At 37.8% G+C, this 16,144-nt stretch overlaps 1 protein-coding gene across 1 annotated transcript in view; it reads right to left on the bottom strand.

The window, feature by feature from the left end:
- Positions 1 to 16,144, bottom strand: part of NRG3 (neuregulin 3) — a 1,803,861-nt gene that overhangs the window by 391,981 nt on the left and 1,395,736 nt on the right. Inside the window, exon 4 of the mRNA XM_085608548.1 lies at positions 5,046 to 5,072. Within this exon, the coding sequence (XP_085464674.1) occupies positions 5,046 to 5,072 (27 nt within the window). The remainder of the gene's footprint in view (positions 1 to 5,045; positions 5,073 to 16,144) is intronic.

Genomic DNA, 16,144 nt, shown 5'->3' with positions numbered 1-16,144 from the left:
GATGGTATTGTCACATCTGGTATAATTCTAGTATCACTCTTTCTAATAAGGTCCTCAGGTGGCCCGCCTGGTTGTCCAAAGGCCTAATTTCGGTATCTCAAATCATTTTTGATAACCGATTTCCTCTTTGAAGAATTACAATCTCGCTTTCATATTCCTTCTTCACAGAGACACAAACACGCTCTGCTTTTAGATATCCTTAAATAAGCCAAAGTGGACCCTTCATCTAGTCCCACTCAAAGCCTTAAGTAGCTTACGTGTGTCTTGTTTTTTTCCATCAAAACGAAAGCTTCATTTATATACAAAAGCTGTATTTTTCAGACTCTGATAGAGTTAAAACTAAAATTGAAGCGTCCTGAGAATGAGATTTACATTCCTTCTTCTCTATCACTTTATGGAATAAGATTTGGCATAAAATACATTATTCCTCTTGTTCCGCTAGCACCAGGCAGACCTTGTTTTTTTTTTACAATAGGTTGTTTTTAACCCTTTGCTCTCTAGTCAAAATTAAACTTTCGGCTAATGATAATTGTTGGTCATGCAGATTTTCTTCATATGTTTGTTCTTTGCGCTAACGTCTCACTCTTCTGGAGCCAAATATGGCACAAGAGTTCTCCTATTATTTTTCTATTTCGACTCCCTATAATATAGTTCACGTTTTTTTTAGCGGATGCTCATACATTTGGTTTGGCAGCAGGCTTAAAGGTAAGTTAGTTGAACTTCTCTTGGCAGTGGGCTTTCAAGTTATTACCTCTAATTGGAAATATGTTAATAGCTCCTTTCTTACTTGGTGGAATTTCATTTGTCATAACCATAGACTGGATACTGCCAACTCCCCTACACTACAAGTTACCATTAAAAGAGATCTATTATGGCTTCCTTTGACCTCCTATTTATCAAACTCTGATACTGTTAATATTAGAGTTACTGAAGTTTTCTAAATTTCCTTTTTTTATTCTACTTCTGCTGATTAGTTTTCCACGCTTTCCTCACTGTATGCTTTTTGATTAACTATTACCTTCTTATTTTTGACATACTTTCCATTCACACATTAGTCATAGTTGCTTTCCTCCCCTTTCTCTTTCCTTCCCTTCTTTTTCATATTTATAATATGCTATGGTTTTATTTAGCAAAATGTATTTCTCTATTCTTCTCCTATGTGACATGCCTTATCTTTTGAATGTTCAATTTTTATTTTTCAACTCTTGTGTTTTCTCATATATTTATTGGAGCCATTTTCTTCACATGTCTTATTATTATATTTAGATAACGTTTTGCTATACTTCCGTGAGTTACATTTTTCAATAAAGCATTTTTAAACTGAAGGATTTCCAATCACAAAGCCAAGTATGCTTATGCTATCAATATCACAGTCGCTACCATTATCACAGTGGTGGAAACTATATTGCAGAGAATGTCTGCACTAGACAAATAATTTGTACCATTTAACCAGGACCATGACTGTTGGTGCTGTGCGCCATCATATCAAAGATGCCCACCAAATGTCTAAAATATCCATCATTATGTCAGAGGTTGTCACCATTGTGCCACAGCTGGCACAATTAGGCCAAGAATGCTAACAATATATGAATGTTGCCCACTATCATGTAAGGTGTAGGTAACACGTTAATGCTAGAGGTGGCCGTGATGAGGCCAAAGATTTCCAAGAAATGTCACCATCATTTATACCATGACAGCCACAATGAATGTCCCCAAAATATTGAAGAAAGAGGACATTATATCAGGAGTGACAATCATTTTGCCAGTAGAGGCCACCATGACAGAAGACAAGTCCTTAGTTAGATAGTGCTAAATAGTTAATTACTCAATATATTTCGAACATTGTCTCTGATGTGTTGATGTATTGTGTAACATTGCAGTAATGTGCAAGGTCATGACATGGTGTATACAGGTGCACTGCACACGGGGGAGTTCTTTTCATTGGATTTCGTTTACTGCCTTAAGGTATACTGTTGAACCATCTAAATGGAATTACAGTGGGCCGTCTGACTTACATTTCTACTGTAATCATATATTACAATCACATAAAAATTGCCGGGCACAATATAGTTATGTTGTAACTGTCCTTTTAATGCAGATGTTTCCTCATATAGTTGTTCCCTCAGGCTCTTCCCTTTTGAAGGACAGTGAGCAAGAGTGAAGAGGAAGAACAACAGTGGAAACCGTTAATGGAAAGTAACATTTTAAAACATCAGTGTCCACAAAAGAGAGCAGCACAAATATGTTACTCAATGCATTGTTCTGCATGCTTGGAGAGAGAAGGGGCTATTGAAAACATTGTACCCACTATGTTAATGGCACCAGCACAAATATAACACCACAACAAATATTAAACAATAGATACAAATGGCAATAACTGGTTTGCACATTTTACTTTGTGTTGCTTTTTCAATGATAGGTTATCTATTACAGATTCTGATTGCACTGAGTAAAACACTAATTATTTCCCATTCATTTCAGCAAAGAATTTTATGCAGACCTACCGAATGATGTCTAGTCGGATTCTGCGTGCTCCCACTTTCTCCTGATGATGAGAACTGAGTTGCAGTGAGATTAAATGGTTTTCCTAATTCATACATATTGATAAATTGGGCAAGCAAGGAATTGAGTCTAAATAATTTAGCTTCGTCGTTGACAGCTAAGGGCCACATTTCTAAAAATGTCCTGTCCCTGAATTAAAAATACATAAACATCAGAATAATTTCTCAGATCCTGATTGGCATGATAATAAGTATCCGTGGAGATTTGTATATTAACCTACATACAGGAAAATCCACCAATATATCAAATTGGCTATAGTACTATAATTAGGAATAAAGGCAGAGGTGACTATTTGAAAGGCAGTGAACACCTAAAATTTCCTAATACCTTGTGCAGTCACAGTGTATTGCATTGGTTTGCACCGGCAAACGACCTTTATAACTCGGTCGTTACACCGTGATACATTTACATCGCGGTCATTACAACTGAAATCGTTACAACGACTTGCGCTGGATGAAGCTATACACTAAGGAATAGTATGATTTACTATTCCAACACCTTCCCCACTGTTAGGTTGGCTGGAGTTGGAATAGTAAATCATACTATTCCTAAGTCCAGCGCCTCTAGCACAAGTCGTTGTAATGACTTGCGTTGTAATAACTGCGATGTAACGTACCGCGGTGTAACAACCGCGGTGTAACGTCACATATTCGTTTGCACCCAAATTACACATGGAAACCTACTCCAAACAAGCTGGAGTAAATGAGCAAATGAAGAGGAAAGGTTTCCAAAAACACTTGTGCTAGTTAAGGAAGGCTAAAGAGCAGGGCAGTATTTTCCAGGGGACAGACTACTTTCAAGTTAGATAACTAATTAAATAAAACTACTTAATTTGCAGCTATGTAACTACAATTGTATTACAATTTGCCATCTAACTACCAGGACAGAATGCATTTACATCTGTAGTATTGGTATAGCCTTGACTGGGGTTGACCTGCATTTGCTGATATTGGCCATTCATCCCTACAACAGTCCCATTTTAATATCTTTTAAGAATGTTGTAGTATTGCCATTAACAACATTGTTGTCACTAACTTAAATAGGCTTTAATGCTTCAAAATAATGCAGAGCGCATCACTCGACAAAACTGAATGAAAAAACACTTTTCCACCTTATAAATTGACACCTGAGAAGGGACCACGCATAAGAACTATGGAGGATAGCTCTATTTTTAAGATGTTGCCAAGGAATCGCTCTCACTATAGAATCAGGTGCCTATAAGGAGTAGGCAGAATGTATCATTTTGGATGAACACATATTGCCAAGACCTGATTGAGAGAATTCCTTTATGTGAAAAAGACCAAGCATCATCAAAAGCTCAATGGGCCAGTATGAAATCTTTCAGTTTATTCCTAGACACAGCTGGCAGCAATTGAATGGAACAAAACGCCAGGCATGCTGTCAATTTTTCAAAATGCCTGTCACAGTCCTCAACGATGCATTCAACTGCACTTTTAGTCTTTGAAAAAAGAGGCACTGTACTTTAAGCTGCGCTGTAAATATACTGTCATTGGAACTGATAATTTTAATATGCCTTTACACTTTTCGCATGCCCACAAAGACGGTTTGCCTACACTAGGCATCCATAGTTTTTGTTACTTCAAATACATGATGTATATGGGGAGGGACTAGGTGCTTGGTTTACAAAGAAAAGTTTGAAAATTGTGCATTGTAGATTTTCTCGCATAATTTGTGTTGATTTCTGAATCTTTGTAGAATCTCAAACCTCCATGGATGCTCATTATCATGTCAATCAGCATCTGTGAAATTATTCTTATGTTTTTTTAATTCAGGTACAGAAAATAAGTTAGGAATGTGGCCCTTAGCTGTCATAGGGGAAGTTGAATTATTTATACTAAATTCCTTTCTTGTCCACTTTATCAATATGTATGAACTGGGGATATCATTTGATCTCACTGCAACACAGTTCCCTTCAGCTGAAGACTGTGAGAAAACACACAAACCGGCAAGATATCATTTGGTATGTAAAATACTTTCCTGAAATGGATAGGAAAAAAAATATTTTTGACTCAATGTAATCAAAGCTGGATAGATACTCTAGCATTGAAAACGAGACTGCCTTTCTTAGAAATGAAACACCTTAGCTACTTCCTTGTATCTCCTTTTATGGAAAGAAAACCAAACATCGTGCTATTTAGTTCATCATGCTTGGTTCATCTCTTCGCTATAGTTCTTTAAAAGACAGTTATTCTTTCCTTCTCATTATATTTCAGCAGGCTGAACAATTTCCTTTTAACCACAACAGCAAGTGTGCTGGTGACCACATCCAGTTTAGGCACACATCTGGTGCTATGCTTGCTATTCCTGCCATTTTAGAAGTTAGGAAGCAGATTTCTCCAGAAGGCAGCCGTCTTGAAGTTATGTGATCATTGCAAAGCATGAGGCTTTCCGAATTTAAAAAACCCTGGGTTATGACCTGAAAATTACTGGATGAAAAGTTTAACAGAGGTTTTATAGCTTACCCATGAATTCAATTCCTGAATTCTCTGCTACTCCAAAGAAAGCATTCCAAGGAAAACAGAGGGAAAAAAAAGCAAACAGCACATTAGAAATCGTTGGTTTGCTTCACAACACTGTGTACAATGAACATTTTCATGCAGTAAAACAATCTAAAATAGAACTTGCACTTGGTTAAAACTACTGGATGAAAAGCTATTAAAGGTCGTATCAAATCAAGGAGCTAGGCTCTAGGAAGGTCTTTCTAAAACTAGTGAATATTTACTCATAAAAAACGAAATATGTAACTTGTTTTTCTGTATTGTTTAAGGGGGTACGTGAAATTGCACATGATTGTGCCACCTCACAAAGCTTTATCACTCCCTTTTACCACCCGTTCTTAGCTGGTGGGAAAATGAGAGTAGGCAGAATGTAGCTGGTTGAAATTGAGATGAGATCCAGGAAAGGTGAGGCTGGTGGCACGCAAGGGGGTCCTTCCATGCTTCCACTGTGCTGCAGAAGTGAGACTGAATAGGGATGAGATTCACTAGTGCCCACAGCCCCTGCATGATCTGCACCCAGAAGAGATTGCTGATAAAAAAAATGTCCATAAGCCCAGTGCTCCCACACCTGGAAAACAATGTGTGGGCGCACAGAAGCCCATGTGATTGGAAGTGGTGGTCTTAGGTTAGGAAACATCACACTGACAAACTCATAATCAGTAATCACAAAAAGGAGGGACAAGGGCTTGTTATGTCCAGCATACAGGCCCCTCGTAGATATGGCAAGAACAGAGGTAAGCAGTTCCTAAGGGAGAGGAAACAGGAAGGAGGGGTTTGTAGTTGGGGAGGGGGAATAGAGGACAGTGGATGGTAGGGTGATCCAGGTGTAGAAGGGGAACTGTAGTTACAGTAGCTCCAATTAGGAGCAAGGGCCCTCACGCACCCCGAAGAGTGTCATGCTTCATCATTGGGCAGCTCCTTGTTGGGCTGGAGCTGCAGTGCCTAACAGGCCCCAAAGGGGGGCTATTTGCTGGAGGTCTTCTCTGGTTGCCGACGCTAGAGAGTGATGTGGAGGCGTATGTGTAGTGAGTAGTGATGGGTAGCAAAAAGTGTGAGTGAAAAATAGCTAGAGGATTCCCAAAATATTTTTATTCACTGGATCCCCATGCAACAGATAAAAGCAACTGACTGTAAAAGTTGTGGCTGGTGAGGAAAATGATACCTGCTGCAGCTCAGGGTTGTGTGTGTGGGGTGGAGATGGACAACATGTTTCATGCCCAAAATAGTCCAGTCAGATCTATGGCATTTCTTCAGGACCTGGGGATCCTCATCTACTCTAATGTGGCGGTCAGAGTATGTGGATAACAAAGATCACATCCCCTGTAATCTGGACTCGTGTAGTAGTCCTGTGTAGAGGTGAAAGTGTGGACAACAGTGCAGTAATACCTTCTGGAGTACACCTAGAAGGGGCTGCAGTAAAGGCCCCAACCATGATGCCTGAGATACACACCAATTGGCGAGGGAAGAGCAGCTCAGTATTAGGTCCTCCACAGTTCGCGACCTACCCACGTCTGGAAATCAGTGGGGAACTGCATACCTCTGTTCTTTCCAAACTCATAATCAGGCCATTTGATATCTTAAAAAATACATTTCTTTCCCAAATTGTTTGGAAGATTTTCCACTTTCTAGTGACATTTTTTAACTTTGACGTACTTTATAAGCAAAATTTAAACTTCACATGTTCACAAACTCTCATTGGATTTTACAAGATTGAAAACAAAGCAATATTTACAAAATATTTGTAGACGGATAAAGGGATTTCTCTGCAGTAGAAAAAGTTAAAATGTTTGCAGGAGGAAACACATTTGTGTATATTTACTCATATTAACATGAGAACGTCTATAAACCTTTCAATGGCCGTGGTTTTCATAAGTAACAAGAAACACCTTTGTGATGTCTTTTAATGATGACATTTCCACATTCGATGTTGTAACCCTCCGGTGGTATGTTTAATATATTTTGAGCTCAAGCCCTCAATTTTTTGATGCCACTGAATAAGGGAGATTTTTGAGGGTCATCTTCCTAAACGATTTCCAAAACATCATAGAGTATTATTATGAATGCCAGATGTAATGGAGGGTGGTGTAATAACGTCAGTTCTCATGAATATAACCATTACAATAATTTTTGAGTGGCCTTCTTCTCTCACACTGTGGTTATAACAGAAAGGGACTTTAGCGAAGGGATGCAGATTAAGAACATTGGAGCTAGTTTTAGAAAGATTTATTCAAATATATTTAGCTTTAATGCAGGTTTATTCACACCATGTTTCCCACCATGACACATTACAGCTGTAGCATTGTTCACATAATGAGGCACTATTTTGGTTTAGTGTTTATTGTGTCAGTACAATCCACATTTATATGATAAAAAAGTAACTTCATTAAAGAAAAAAAAAATTCATACAATATTATTCAAAATACATTAACACATATTGTAGATGTTTACAATCTTTACATTTGCCTGTTAATTAGATTTAAGGAGCATTCTTCCTCTGAGAACTTGTTGTTATATCATATTTGACCATTGAAAGATGGCGCTATTTTCATCACCTTCACAATATGCTGCTGATTGTTGAATGCATGGGAAAAGGTAAGATCCTCTAACCCACACGTGTGTATGCATAGCCAAACTATTCAAATATTATATTTTATTCACAAATAACCTAATCACTATGAGGGATGGTTGTTACTTAAGTACTGGTTATATTGTAGCCCCATTGGGCATATATGCCTAATTATCTAATCACCCATAAATGGCAGATATTACCTACACATTTGGATACCTACCCCTATTAAATATCTGTAAAGTACCTACTTTACAGTCATATTTTCAAGTTCTATTTGTCCCCATCCATTCATGTTAGGGGATAAGGACATGTGCGTCTATTGTTATGAGCAAATGTATGCCCAAAAGTAAGAGAGATGCATCTAGGCAGAGATTTACATATCATACAAGCATGTGGGCAGAGATCACCACTCTTAGTTTTACTTTTTGACTTGGTCCTACAGTTCCCATGAGGACTGGTTGAAGAATTTGAAAGGGGTGTAAAGTTAAAAAAAATAAAGATACACTCAAACAATGTCTTGTAAACACCACATAAGAAGCATCCATGTTATTTCTGCAATATTAATGTTATTGGTAGTAGGCATCTAGAATCTAGGGCCAGCTATTCAAAGATCAGGAATATCGAATTACTAATTACGATTCTCTCCGAATCGCAATTAGGAAATCAATATTCCTCATCGTGAAACTCATTGAATGTAGTTTGGGGATTCCTTGTTGGTCACAAATCGACCTACCTCATGAATATTAATGAGGTAGGCAGCAGTTTGCGATCCATTATGGATTCCAGCCATCACAGGGATGGTGGGCTACTGAAGCTAGCAGAGCACAATGTCGGTGATTGCTTTTTATTAAAACAATCTTTTTTTTAAAATGCAGCCCCTTTTCCTTAAAGGAAAATGCAATGCGTTTAAAAAGAAAATAATGAAACCTTAAAGTTTCATGTTTTAAGAGTAGGCAATTGTCCGTTGAACCACTGGCGGATCCTAAAAATATTTTTCATTACATTCTCAGAGGGGAAGGGGTCCTTTTTAGACTACTTTCCTTTTGCGAATGGGTTACCAACATTTTTTAACTGGTGGTAAAGTATTACTGCTTTGCAACCGAAACTCAGTAGCAAAACAGTAATATATACCATACTGATTTGGTATTTGGAAGGGGCGCCCTGAACACGCCCCTTACAAATTAAAAATCACAAATGCAAAATGCAATTTGGTAACAAGTTACTGAATCGTATTTTGCATTTTTTATTTTTGAAAAAGCATTTGCCCAGTCTCAAACAGCCTGATTGTGCGAAGGTTTGTAAGGGGATTTTAGATTTATGGAAGGAATAGCGTTAAGTGGTAGTAAGGTCCAATTAGAATGCAGGGATGAATAGTCTATAGCGGTATTTAGGTTTTTAGGGTTCAAGTATGTGTAGTAAGAATAGTTAGAGGTTTTTCGGGCTGAGCAGAGTGTGGGATACATGTTATAGACTACTTTTTTAGAGTTCAGGAACAGGAGATGAATAGGGATAGTAAGGGGTGTTAACGACCTGGGATGGGTAGTCTAAGGGATAATGAGGTAGTTTTAGGGTTCTGGGATAGGTAATGGTAAGTGGCTGTAAAACGCTTCTGGGCTTAAGGCATTTAGTATATTAAGTTGCAGGAGGTTTTAGGATTAACGGAAGAGTAGTGTATAGGGGTAGTAGAGACTTTTTACGGTTCAGGGTTGGGCAATGATTAAGGGGTAATAAGATTTTTTAGTGTTTACCGATTGGTAGTGTAAGTGGTAATAAGGAGATTTTAGGGTTCAGAGAGGGGTAGTCCTAAGGCTGCATGGGGTTTTGAGATTCATGGAAGGGGGGTGTACAGGGGTATTTAGGATATTTTTGTGGGGAATAACACTCCAGGCAATTACATCCTTGCCGATGTGTCCAGGTCTGAAATTATCATAACGATTCCAACTGGAAACATAAAATCATGTAAGATGAATATTGGCAGTGCAGTTTATTTTTTCGCCTATCTTACCAACATAGCTAATGAGAAAGTGGACATTAAGGTGTTTTGGAATTCTGATGCAAGTCTGTTTCTGAAAAAAAGGCTGAAAATTTAAAGCATAAGTGACATTGGGTCACTTGGCAGCTATTCACCGTCTTTTTAAACATTCCATTGAACAGCTGGTGGAAAATGTGTGTTCTAGTAATAAGTCAGTCCTTCTGCACTTGCCAATAAAACTTTAAATGGCATTTTGAGTATGGTAGTCATGAAATACCTGAGCAGAGGTAAGGATTGACTGTGTCAAATGGTTTGTTTTATAGACTAACCAAGCTTGTACACTGATGCTTTTCCTTGAGTAGTTTAATTACATGATGTCAATTTGTAAATAGGCTGCCAGGTCCTTTTCTGTTTTAAAACGTGATCTTTCTACCTGCCTGTAAATTCCACAGTAACAACAATCACCCTGGTGGTGGGTCAGAGTAGGAAAAACCTTTGGAGATGAATTTTTGTGGTAAATATTAAGCTCACCATGAGTTTGACAGATTTTGGTGCAGGGGTAAAGGAGAGCTGCTGTTGTGCCATTTACAAATGTTCTTCCTTGAATGAATAATACCACACAGGCACAGATTCAGGGTCCTTTTCCATGTGGTATTCCCTGATTCCTCTGACACAACCATAGACACTCTCAACCTGCTCTGTGCAGGTGAAGTATCAGGAAAAGGATGGGTGAGTTTTATAGCAGGCTTGAGTCTGTACAGTGTTTGCTTCCTCTATATTAATTATGGGGTTGGGCAGGGGCTGCGGTGTTCTGCTGTCCATAGTCCTTGCAGTCAAGAAATGGCATGTTTTCACTAGGCCTAGAATTACTGGGTCCGTAGTTTACAGACTTGATGATTGTAGGTCTGAAGACCCCTAGAATTGCAGGTGTTGGATATTTATTCAGAAATATCCAACTGGAAGAACGTTTGTCACTCATAATGAGGGTCTAAGTATTTTGTTCCTAAAGGGTACATACTTTTGAGTAAGTTTACACTTTTAAATAAGTTTACAACTTTTCTGTATTCACAAAATGCTCTTTTGTTATAACTTATACTTGTGAAGTAACTTACACTCTAGTAGCAAGTCCAGCACTACACATGGTCAACCACTGGTACTGCTACTTGTTAAAAATATAAATTAATTAAAAAAATATATAAAAAGTGTACATATTTATTATATATAAAATTATAAAATAAGTAAAAGGTACATTGCTGCTAACTGCACAATTTAATAATAAATGTAGTTTAGTATTAACTAAATTATTTCATATTTTTAATTGATGGTGTCTTGTTCTGGTTTCATCCAGTAAATGCAGCAGAGCATCTGTTATTGTTATATCAGTAGTACTCATTCTACTCAATAAAATTAGCTCTGCAGTTGCCTGTATGTCGCAGTGCTAAGGTGAGTGAGGGTACTGGGGCATTCTGAGGTGATCAAGCCTTTACTATTTTCATCATATTCCAGCATTAAAGTCAAGCCATCATCCGCTTTCTTCCATGTCTTCCTTCCCCTCTTGGGCATCAGGCTCATTTATCTGATCTGTAAGAAACGCATCACTGTCATCCATGTAAGCTCACCAATGCTGCCAATGGCTTATAACCAAAAGGCCAGAGCCATCCTGCCCTCTGTTACTCTGTGCGTGAAACCTGTGCTGTCACAAGTGCATGGGATATCTCCTAGTGATATATGGTTCAATTGTATGTAGGACTGATAGAATCAGTAATACCACATACAGGTAGGAACACTCAATCTGTCATAAAAAGTGTCCTGTCATTGCTGGACACTTTTTTATTTAAGCATACATGCACTCCACATATCATTTTTTATTTCAGAGTGTGGGATGTATGGCTCTCTACCCCAAACTTACCAAGTGTCAGCACATTGGTGTCCTGTAAGCAGTGCGTAGAATAAACTTAGCTCTTCCTACCATCACCACCTTAACCACAGCTTTTGTTCTCGACTTATTTATCTTCTCATTTCTGATACAATTCCATTATAAAAACATGCCTCTAACTTACTGTCAAATTAGGATGTTTCTAGTCAGCAGTAGTAAGAAAATGATGTGGCTGCTCAACTGTAATAACATATTACAGTTGAATGATGACATCGTCATGTCTACTGCCAAAGACAGCATGCCATGGAGCATCACTGCAACTGTGGTTTAAGCAATGAAAGTTAGAACTGACATTTCGTACTAATGATCTATTGTTTTTTTGTTTTTTTATGAACATTATTCTGCAGAAAAGAGATTTATAGCAAAATGTAAATTTTTTGCACATACTTCATTACAGGGAATAAAGAACCTCTGCATGCTACTACTCATTCTGAGCTGCTCCATTTTTTCAGAAATCTGATTTATAATAAACTGATTTCAATATGTTTTTGCAGCAGAATGCTTTCTGCTTGTTGTATGTTTAATTTCTCATAGTTCATATTGTTTCTTCATGTTTGCAACCATATTATATCTCATGAAGGAGCAAGAGGCCAAGGATTTAAGAGGTCTGTTGGAAGAGTAATGGTGGGACCATGTATGGTGAGGAACAAAAAACCCTCTTCTGCACTTTAAAATGATTTTTCAAGCCTCCTATGAGTTCAGGCCATTAAAGGGAAGTTGGTCTTTGGCCTTCCTCCATATAGCCATGGTCATGGTGACTTGCAAAATCTTTATAGAGCAGAGGTGTAATTTATCCCATATTTTAGTATATATTTGTTTAATAAAGGGCACTGTTTCCAAAACGGTTCCTTGGTTCAGGAAGAAATAGAAAAAGAAAAAATAGAAGCAAGACAACAAATGGCCCAAAAACTGAGGTTTGACAGGAAAGAAGAGTTTTGAGACCCTTGGGAAATAAGAGATGGTTTTCTTAATTTCACCCACTTATGACTTACTACTTTGGCTACTCTGCCATGCTCGTATATCAACTTCCACCCTATTTGTAGTGCCACTCTTGAGTTGCTGGGTCTTATACAGGTTAACCATAAGTTTACAGTAATTATGTTGTGAGAAAATAAGGTTAATTTCAAAAGATACTTTAGTAAATTGACTATATGTCCGTGGGTGTACTTCTATGGTTTAAGGATATGCAATCAGTAATTTCTTACACTTTGATGAACAGGTTTGACCACTTTTGCCACACTGAATACCCCAACTTCATAGTGTGCATTCATAGACTGATACTAATAAACAGAGCCTGTTGTGGGGGATCATTCTAGCAAATGGAAAAATGTCTCTTCTATGGAGCCTATCGATCAATGAGAACCACTAGATGGCATATTATTAACTGTGCATGCCAATAGTAAACATTTAGTCACGGCAGCCCAAAACCTCCATTATCCTGGGCTTCTTTTAATGTGCTCAATGACATTATATTCAGGCATTTGCTTTGTTCCTGTACACCTTTTAACAAGTATTAATGGTGTCAGGTGTTCTATAGTTAAATGGCAGCAAAGGAAAGTCTTCTATCAGACTGATGGTCTGACCTTTCTTTGTAATTTGCAAATGATAGGCTTGAAAAGATGCTAAATATGCCACTATTTGATACTGCTATTTTCTGCAGATAAAAATTGTGATTATTTTTTACATGAAAAATTAGTGCTATTTATGTCATGACATCTTACCTGACCATTAACTTGGAGCTCACGTAGAAAACAGATGAATTTACAACCCCTGTTTTGAAAGAAATGCAATTGCTACCACTTGCTAGCTGCCTTAAATTCCATGTGCTCACTTTATTTATTAAAACCATTCATGCCACTGCCCTTCCTTTTACTCATTATAATGATTTTTGCTTATGTATATCAGGTGAAAACCTTATTGACTTCTTGTAAACAATGTGAACAATCTACGTGTCCAGTTGCCATTTGGTGCTCATTCTTATCAGGCGCTCAGTTGTAATTTTGAATATTATGTAGGTCAGGATGTGCCACTCATTCTTCATTCAATTACAGCTAATTCACTATTTTCAAGATGAAAATATCGTAGATGCAATGCAGCCACCTACTTACCTTTAATAAAAGTATAGCAGAGGCTAAAATCACTTGTCTAATCTCCAAGGACTTGGATTTATGAAGTAGAAAAAAAACAGCCTACATTCCTTACAGAGAGATATTGCAGACTTCTTAATGGGAAATTCTCCTTTGTAAACTAGGTCATACACTTCATAAATACCAATGGGATTCATCAGCATTCAACAGTCTTCTTCACAAGTCTATTGAAATTTATGTGGCATATTTCGCTTTCAAGCAGTATCTTTTGGGAATGCAGGAAGGGCTGAAATGGAGGGATTTTGAAACACTCTGTGAATGGAAAATCATGTGCCTGAATATCTCAATCTCTTATTTTTCCCCTTTCACTCACTCATTAGCTTGTTCTTTGTCTACATTTCATTGTTATTCCTTCACAGTTCACATAATGTACTTCCTTTTGGCTTGTCGTTTTTCTGTGGCACGCAAGCGTAAATCTTTGCAACGTTTTTGCATTTCACAAACATGTCAAGATGCTGCTAACCCTACATTGATGCACTCTTGCATCCTCAGCCAAATTGATCTTTTAGTAGCCTCTGGCACAGAAAGTTACACTTTCTAAAACAGTTGTTTATCATGTGCCACACAATTACGATTCGCAAATTGCAATTCATAAACAAATGCAAATGTTAACATTTTGCTGTTTAGAAATGTATCCTGAATTTGCAAATTAAAACAAGGTCAATTTGTAAATTCCAAATGTTAGTAAGTCTAGATTAGTGAATGAAAAATAGCGAATCCTAATCATCCATGATTTATGATTCAGTAATCTGAATAATAGTACATGAGACCACTCAGTAAAAAAAAGATTGACACATTGAAACATTCATCTACTGAGGTCTCCATCAGTTCAGTGGTCAGAAGATGCCAGATAAAAATATCTACTTCAGCTTCTAAATCCTCCATAGAAAAATTACCATTGGACAGTCCTTGGTAAGAGCAAATCCCTCACATATGAATTCCTAAAAATGTGTTTTTTTTTTGTTATAGGGATATATTAATATTGTTGCAGAAAGCAATAGTGTATAGACAGCGGATCATTGAAGATCCAAATATTGCTCTCAAGGGGGCATTCACAATCACCAAATAAACTGTAATGTATGGTGCTGGATTTGTAGCAATGCACATTTTAGTCATTATCCTTCCATAAAATGAACTACACTGCCACTGAACTTAAAAAGATATAGGGAAATGGCCTGTACTGCACTGACCATAAATGTTATTGCTCCCCAGAGAACTCATGTGTTCAACAGATACTGATCTACCACAGAGACAGAGAAGCAAGGGGAAAGAAAGAGAATATCTGAATAGTGAGGAGACATTGGTCCACACACCAACATGAAAAGGGAACTTGTGAAACAACAGTACTTTGTGTTCGTACTTGTATTTCAGTTTGGCAATTCTGAAGCAGTTAAAATACTCCTTTCGAACATATACAATTATAGCATAATCAAAAGGATAAAAAGCTGAATCAACCAGCTGGTGTTTAGTTCTGTGATTTATGCAGTTGATGTATTAACCCATTTGATTATGTAAACTTGAAAGAACCTAGCAGAACTATTTTGAAGAGTTTCCATTAGAAAAATCCTATGGTAGAGCTCAGTCATCACACAGAAAAGGAGAATACCACCAATACTCATCCTATAATAAAAATGCTAGGTTGGTCCATAAAATATGATAGGCAGTTCCCAAGAGCTGAACTAGATCTTTTCCAGCACCGACACTCAAATGTAGGGTGCATTAAATTATCTTTATTTCCAGAAAAGCAAGGTCATCAATCAAACTGATTGAATGTACTATTTTAAGTGCAAAGTGATAGCTTTTAAGTTTACATTTCAGTTTAGCCAAATTTTTCTCTCCAATATTCTATATTTGTAGGGATCGTAGAAAGCACAAGAAGCCATAGCATAAAAATATTGCTCTGAACTCAAGCTATACAGTTTGATGTTGCTTGTGTAGTTATAAGATGGCTTAACCACCAATGCTGTGATGAAATCCAAATGGCAGTTATACCCAGCCTCCTAGCACTAAGCTCACTAAGTACGTCTCTGGCATTGCCCTGTCTGGCCAGAGTGGCTGATAGACATGTGTAGCCTGTGTTGCAGAACGGGCCTGTGCCATCACACTAGCTTGAGCTTCCTTCCTACTGAGTGGCACCCACCACCTCAGGGTCATGGCAGCATGTCCAGGGGATCCAAGTCCCTCAAAACACTGTAGGGCCACAGGGTCAGGAGAAGGGACTTTGCAGCTATTTATCTAAATGAATATAGTCTGGAATTGCAAATTGTTTCATTTGGTGTATCTCCAAACCTTGTTTGTTTCCATGGACGTCAGCCTTACAGGACACCGGCGAATCAGAGGGTGGAGGGGACTATCAGATCAGACTGGAAAAACTGTGGGGCAGCTTTTCTAATATTTGGTACAATGCAGCAAGACAACTTGCTGTGCTGCGTCTAATGG

This window comes from Triturus cristatus, chromosome 1_2, assembly GCF_964204655.1.
Source record: "Triturus cristatus chromosome 1_2, aTriCri1.1, whole genome shotgun sequence".
NCBI classification, from domain to species: Eukaryota; Metazoa; Chordata; class Amphibia; order Caudata; family Salamandridae; genus Triturus; species Triturus cristatus.
The sequence above is the reverse complement of the archived record's forward strand: the minus strand, read 5'-3'. Positions and strand labels throughout refer to the sequence as shown.